The sequence below is a fragment of the Mastomys coucha genome, unplaced genomic scaffold (assembly GCF_008632895.1).
Source record: "Mastomys coucha isolate ucsf_1 unplaced genomic scaffold, UCSF_Mcou_1 pScaffold1, whole genome shotgun sequence".
Classification (NCBI taxonomy): Eukaryota; Metazoa; Chordata; class Mammalia; order Rodentia; family Muridae; genus Mastomys; species Mastomys coucha.
The window spans coordinates 57,667,387-57,675,123 of NW_022196891.1; the positions used below are offsets into that span (position 1 = coordinate 57,667,387).

The 7,737-nt window shown below is 37.7% G+C and overlaps 1 protein-coding gene across 7 annotated transcripts in view; it reads right to left on the reverse strand.

Annotated features, from left to right (window-relative positions):
- The window catches only part of Rabgap1l (RAB GTPase activating protein 1 like), a 723,114-nt gene that overhangs the window by 165,863 nt on the left and 549,514 nt on the right, over window positions 1-7,737 (reverse strand). For 6 of the 7 annotated variants that reach the window (XM_031386689.1, XM_031386710.1, XM_031386700.1 and 3 more), the window contains exon 18: window positions 3,510-3,551. The exons of the other annotated variant lie outside the window; for it this stretch is intronic. In XM_031386689.1, the coding sequence (XP_031242549.1) occupies window positions 3,510-3,551 (42 nt within the window). The remainder of the gene's footprint in view (window positions 1-3,509; window positions 3,552-7,737) is intronic. 7 annotated transcript variants of the gene reach the window in all.

Genomic DNA, 7,737 nt, shown 5'->3' on the forward strand with positions numbered 1-7,737 from the left:
TTTTTTTTTTATTTCTCCCTTGGCCATATAAAGATACTCACAGAAGATAAATTCTGCCATATTCTTGTGTCCAGAATGTCCCCTCAAAAAGTGTGTGCCAGAGGCTTGGTCCTCAGAGAGCAGTATCTTTAAGAGACAGAACCTACTGGAATATTTATGACACCAAAGGTATGCTGCTGAAGCAGACTGTAGGGTCTTGCTCCCTCTACTCCCCTTCCCTTCCCTGCTCTGATGTCAGCAAGTTTTGCTGCTAGATGCTATGGCCGTGATGTGGCGCTGCCTCACCACAGGCTCAAAAGCAACAGGGCCAATCAGTCATGGACTAGTACGTATTATGATTAAAAATAAATAGTTTCTCTTTATAATCAACTCAAGAATTTGTTATAATGCCTGAAGGCTAGCTGACAGAAGATGGATTCTAAGGAGTGGGGTCATTGCTATTACTATATGATGGACAATGTGAGAAGCTTTGGGATTACTTTGCATGAGAAATCTGGGGAAGTTTGGAGTATCTAGAGAGACTTAGAATGATGTAAGCAGAGTTTAATGGGTGATTCAAGTGAGGGCTTGGAAGACAACCATGACCAACTATATTAAAGGGTCACAGTATTAGGAAGGTTGAGAACCACTGGTCTACATGATCTTAGCTACAATATAGATATGTGACACCCAGCCTCAAGCACACATACATGCACAAAAACAAAACAAAAACTTTGTCCCCTGGTGAGAACGAAGTGGGGAAAAACCCTAATACACCACTGGTTAGGAATGTCAACTTATACCATCATTCTGGACAATGATATGAACATTTTTCACAAACTAAAAATAGAACTACCATACTTTGCAGCTGTACTACTGTACAGTCCTATGTACCTGAAGAAATCCAAGTCAGCACATCACAGACACGTGCACATCAATGTTTATAGTGACACTATTCATAACAGTCAAGATATAGAATCAGCCTTGTTGCTCACCAACAGACAATGAAGAAAATGGAATAAAGACACATGATGAACTTCTTGGCTATAAAGAATGAATTTATGTCATTTCCCAGAAAATAAATGGAGCTGAAGATCACCACACTAACCAAAATCTGCCAAACCCTGAAAGATGAATATTGCATATTTCTCCCATATGAAAAATAATTGTTACAAAAAGAACATGAAAGAAAGGTGACTACTAGAGAGGCAGGGTGGGGGAAGGCCAGCAAGCATAACTGGGTGAAGCATGACCATGTAACATAATCAAAGTACATTATATACACATGTATGAAAATATCACAAAGAATCCTATGATTATATTCAATTAGGATATGCTATAAATAAATAAAAACCAAAGTAATTAACTCAAGCTTTGTCATTACTGAGATACAACATTTCACCCTTGGGCTTCAGCCTCTTCAGTTCTCGCCTGGACCTGTGGTTATGCTAGTCCACAGCACAAAAGATGCATGAGAAATCACTTCCAATACAGAGAAAGTGTCTACTCAAAATTCAGTCAGGCTCAGAACTAAAGTAGTCAGGTTTTAACTTTGATATAAGCATATACACATTCTTTTTTCTGACATATAAGAAGTGAGAAGTCAGTCAGTACTGTGTATGTTTGACCGTTCCTTCTGCCAGGTGGCTAATTAGATTGAGGTGTTCACTTTAATGTAGTCACACACATCCCACCTCTGTGTAGAGTCAGTTTCAGGATTAATTCAGGTAGTCACCAGCATAGGGCCCTACTTTCCCAGTGGTTGCTCTTTTATAATTTCTAACTGCTCTCACCCTGCAACGTGACGTCTCAAGGATGTTCATGGATCACTAAAGAACAATGTGATGTTTCAAGGATGTTCATGGATCTCTAAAGAACAATGTGATGTTTCAAGGATGTTCATGGATCTCTAAAGAAGACAACCATCGCCTTTCTACTCAGAAGCCAAAACATGCCCTCTGCCAAGGCTATATATGGGTTAAAATATTAAAATTTAAAAATTACAAACAAGTCAACATGCTGCTCAAGGAGCAATTAAATCAATAGCTACAGTATAAGCTAACGGTCTTATATTCAGAGCAATAGCACTGGGTTGCAGAAAGATAAACTAAACACTAGGAAATGAGCTGCCAAACATAAGAAAAGATTTTTGGAAAACATATAATGTCTGAGAGTGAAAAAGAGAAAAAAGAAATCATAGCAAGAGGCAGAACTTGGTTGTATTTACTTGTTCATACTTAGGATCTGATGATACTTTTAGTCTCAAACTAGTCATTATTAAGCTTTATTATAGCCTTCTTGAGAGAGTATGTGATAAAGTTTAGATTTATTTTAATATCAGAAAATAATCAAAGCCAAGATTTACAATTTTATGAAAGGACTAAGTAAATAATATCTCTACCATTTTATTAAAGAGAACAGTTTAAGTAGGGGGTTGGAGAGATGGTTTCAGGATTAAGAGCACCTGCTCCACTGTCAAGAGGACCCAAGAACATGACTCTAATAACAACTAATGTTAATTAGGTAGTAACTGTCCTAGAGAGTTATTTAGAAATTTCATATATCATCTTATTAATTATAATACCATAAATTAATTTTATTATCTTCTTGAAACTAAAATTCTAAGCACTTAATTTACCAAAGGTCACAAAATAAGGCTGAAAGTAGAACTGGTTCTGTCCTAGCTTAAAATGGCTGTGATTGAACCACAATCTTATTGAAAAAAAGAAAGGCTATTTTGATCTTCAATAACAGAATGTCTTCTCTGGGTTATTTTTTTTAACCAACTTTGCAGCAAATATCTTACTGTTACTACACTGTTAGGGCTTATATTGATATGTTGATATAAAATTAAGTAAGGTGATTATAATTGAATTCTAAAGTGTCATATATTTTCAGCCATCAGGTGAAAGAATGGGAAATTGAGATGTAGTAGTTTCTTTTTTTGTATATTATTGAATCTTTAAAATAATTCAATTATATGTTTAGGTACCTCCAGGAATGTTATTATGATTAGAAGTATTTCTAGAAAAAAAAAAAGTGGCTTCATTTTGACAGAAAATCGGTTTAACTTTGTCTCAGATCACCTAGCTCATATGAATGAAAGCATCTTTTATGTCTATGGAGTGTTAGCAAGATTAAATGGATTTTAAGAAAAGCAAATACAAATGATAATTTAAAATAAATGATAATTTAAAAGAATGCCAGGAAGAGGATCAACTTTCTCAGAACTGTAGTCACTCTCTGCGCCAGTGGGCTAGTTCAGCATGACGGCTGTGCAACCTGACGGCCTGAGTTCAACCTCTGAATCTCAGAGTGGAAGGAGCGAACTGACTCCAGGGATGTCTTCTGACCTCCACATGTAAGCTATGGCATGCAGTCCCCGCAACCCCGCCACTCACACAATACTTGCAAACACAAATAAAAATTTTACAGAGGCTAAAATGAGTCGCAAGCTCTACATGGAATGATTCCAGTAACAAGCAAAAGAGGTAAAATATTTCAGTAAGTTAAGATGAAAACAGACATACCTTTAGAAGAGCCAAAGCTACATGAAAGATTATATTCAAACCCTGAAACAGATAATAAATAAATAAAGTTAACATCACTAGGACCACATTTCCTATCACTATTTTATTAAGTATTTTCTCATGATGCCATACATTTTTTTTTAATTTACTTTTTTTTTATGACTACACTGTCATTGTTTTCAGACACACCAGAAGAGGGCATCAGATGTCATTACAGATGGCTGTGAGCCACCCTGTGGTTGCTAGGAATTGAACTCAGGACCTCTAGAAGAGCAGTCAGTGCTCTTAACCGATGACCCATCTCTCCAGCCCAGATGTCCTACATTATTAACAAAATTCTCAAATTCTCTCATTTTTACTTACAACAACGTTATGGTTGAATGTGAAATATTTGTGAAGGCCTCGCTGGTGGTGCTGTTTTAGGAGGTACTGGGGCCTGCTGCCCACAGGGCCTACCTGGTAGATGTAGGACAGAGCTGACTGAGGTTATAGGCCAGCTTCACTTTCAGAGATCTGTCTTCACCTGCTGAATGTGAGCAGGCAGCTTTGCGCTCCTGCTGCCACAGACGTGGTAGCCCACCACCCTTCTCGTGAGCTAATGGAAGTCCTTCTCCCCTTAACTTGCTTCTATTAGGTATTCTGTCATAGTAATACCAATAAAATAGTAATTAAAACTTCTCTGACATTAGCCAGGCAGTGGTGGTGCACGCCTTTAATCCCAGCACATAGGAGGCAGAGGCAGGTGGATTTCTGAGTTCGAGGCCAGCCTGGTCTACAGAGTGAGTTCCAGGACAGCCAGGGCCACACAGAGAAACCTTATCTTGAAAAACCAAACCAAACCAAACCAAACCAAACCAAAACAAACCACTTCTCTGACATAATTATTGAAATGTAATGTTCTATTTAATACATACAATTTTTTATTGTCTTTTATAAAGTATTTATCTATCCATTTGTGGATTATTTCTTTATATCTAAGGCTTGCAAAACTGAAGTTCCTTGTTCAAGATGGAAAAGGGATGGTGATGTTTAAAATTATTGGCTGAATTTTCTGGGTTTCTGGCTAAGAGTTTTCTGTGCTCAAGATAACAGAATCACAAATGATGCCTCCAAAGACTGTGCTGGTTTCTTCCCATGCAAGTTTTCCTATGTGAGAACGGTTTCTCAGTTGACGTCTCTGATGAGCTCAGGCTCAATTAATATGCCCTCTTCACAGAATCTGTCTGCCTTCTAGATGTGAACCGTACCATATCAAGTATATTATTCAAAAGGTTTCTGATTTCTTTCTCAAAAATCCGAAGTGATGTTTAGGAAAAGGTACCCAGTGTCTTGTAATGATTTGTGAAGCATCATTTTACAGCCAGGTACCAAAATTACAAAAGAATAATGGGAAATATGAATGATAAGCACAAAATATTTGGCTGAGTAGAATATAAACTATTAACCAAATATTTTGGTTGGTTTACTTGGTTAACTATACAATCAGAAGTAAGTACAACCAGGATCAGAGACAAAACAAACAGACCTTACCATCCCAAGAGATGATGCTAGTCTAATTGTGATTATAACTTACCAGCTAGAAAAAAGGAAAGAAGACTATTTTAGACTTTTTTAAAATGTGGGCTAAAATTACAATTGTTCTCCCAATCTGCATTTGTTATCTTAACTCAACTAACTACTGACTATCTGTCAAAGTTTCGATGCCAGAATTAAAAAAAACAAAGACCAACCTAAGGCTATGTAGCCCACCATAGTGGCTAGGTAGAATCTAAGGCTAAGTAGCCCACCATAGTGGCTAGGTAGAATCTAAGGCTATGTAGCCTACCATAGTGGCTAGGTAGAATCTAAGGCTATGTAGCCTACCATAGTGGCTAGGTAGAATGATCTCTCACAACTGAGGGCTTATCAACTTGCCATCAGAATAAATGCAGCATGTATCAGTTCTTGTTTATCCAATGTCTCTCTTATGTCTCTCTAGTTCCCTCAAATGCGTTAACACTTGGGTACCATCCCTTAAGTTAGTCCCCATTCCTCTCCTTCCCAAATTCTGTCATGGTTTCATGGAAAACACCACTGCATATTCAACCACCATGGCTTGTTAGTTACAGCATCACTGTAAAACATTGGCCCTACCTCTCTGTTTTTAACACAACAAGGAAATCTCACTGGTTCTCATAATAATATGGACGATAGTTTAAAGGTTTCAGAGTATGAACATGACTAGCCCAAGCTTGTGTACATGTTTAGTAGCAGAGTTAGATCACCTCCAGCCCAAGCCTCAGATGTATAATCTATGACTGTTTTCCAAATAGTGCAGGAATATATATGGTACATGCTTTCTTAGTGAATTATACTAGCCATCCTAATTTTTTGTAGCTGACTCTTTTGCTATGTATTCAACTAGACTTCTTCATAGAATTGCCTTTATATTATGGTAAAAAACACCTTTCCTTAAATTATATTAAAAACAAGTGTTGAAGCAACAAGGCTATGAAAATATAAGACCAGAGAAATATAAATAAAAATGTATTTTAAAAACTTAAAAAATAGCCAGGCAGTGGTGGTGCACACCTTTAATCCCAGCACTTGGGAGGCAGAGGCAGGCAGATTTCTGAGTTCCAGGCCAGCCTGGTCTACAGAGTGAGTTCCAGGACAGCCAAGGCTACACAGAGAAACCCTGTCTTGACCCCCCCCCCCGAAAAAAAACCCTTAAAAATATAAATAAGAATTTTCAAATAGCTAAAAAGGCTCAAAAAACAAAATAAAACAAAACAAAACAAAACAAAAAACAACAACACCCCCCTCCCGAGGTGCATAGTGAGTGGTGGGGTGGGGAGAGTCATTTCCAAAATGTTTCCACTATTCAGGCAGAAGTTATTTCTAGCAATTAATTAATAGGTGTAACTTTCTGAAAATACCTCTTACCTTCAGAAACTCAACTTTTGCGCAGTCTTACAACCAAGTTATACTATGCTTTGACGGCATTTACAACTTTGGGCTCAACCTGTTTTCAGACTGATCCTATGCTTTGGATACAATCTGTAATCAGTTATCCCAAACTGAACTAAACTATGTCTCCTCTCCTCTGTGAGTCTTCCATTCCCCTGACTCAGAATGAAGTATGTTTGTGAGCATTATTGAACCATTCACTGGAAGCAGTGGCTTGAAAGCTAACTTGAAAATGAATGTCCACTGTAACTGTTAAAAGCAGCATGTGGGTACACATGGGTAACATATGTTTGAAGTTTTGAGCACTATTCTAGGTCAGAAGGGGTCGGCAAAGTAATTTCTTCCCTTGTAAAACTCTGACAAGAAATATTGAGATAAAAGATTCATCATTTATTTCTTATGTTTTATGTGCTATTTAATAAACAAGAAAAAGGGATTATGGAACAAAATCAAATAACTATGTTGTTATAGCTACCTGTTACTTTCAATATTAAGTCTACCTCCTATGTTTAAGAGCAAAATAATTAATAAATAATATAAAAGAGTATATAAGCCAGGTGTAGTGGCATATACCTTTAGAAGGTAGAAGGATATCTATTAGTATCTGTGAGTTCAAGGTCAACCCAGAGCTATGTGAGACTGTCTTGAAACAAACATGAATTAGTATTTAAATGTGCCAAGATCTGGGTTAACTACATTAAAAGCATATCTTATTTTGTTTGTTTTGGTAGTTGGCTGGGTTGTTTTTGTTTGTTTGTTTGTTTGGTTGGGTGGTTGAGTTTGGTTTTGGTTTTTCGATACATGGTTTCTCTGTGTAGCCCTGGCTGTCCTAAAACTCACTCTGTAGACCAGGCTGGCCTTGAACTTAGAGATCCACCTGCCTCTGCCTCCCAAGTGCTGGGATTAAAGGTGTGCACTAATACTGCCTGGCTGAAAAGCAGATCCTTATTCCTCATACATCAATCCTAAACTTTCACAAAAAGAAATTATGATTCCCAGGATGAGCTAGGAATAGTAGTGCATCTACCAGAAATCAGGGGATGAGGCAGGAGGATAGACGGTCCAAGCTACCCTGGGATACACAATGAAGCCTTATTTCAAAATTCAAGAAATACTTTTACAGAAATCCATGTGGACTTTCCAGGGCTGCGCAGTTCAAGCTACAAATCATGGATGTTTATTTAAGCAGCACAATTATAAAAGTCATCCTCGCTCTCTCTCCACCAGCCGAGCAAGATGCCCAAAGGAAAGAAGGCGAAGGGGAAGAAGGTGGCCCCGG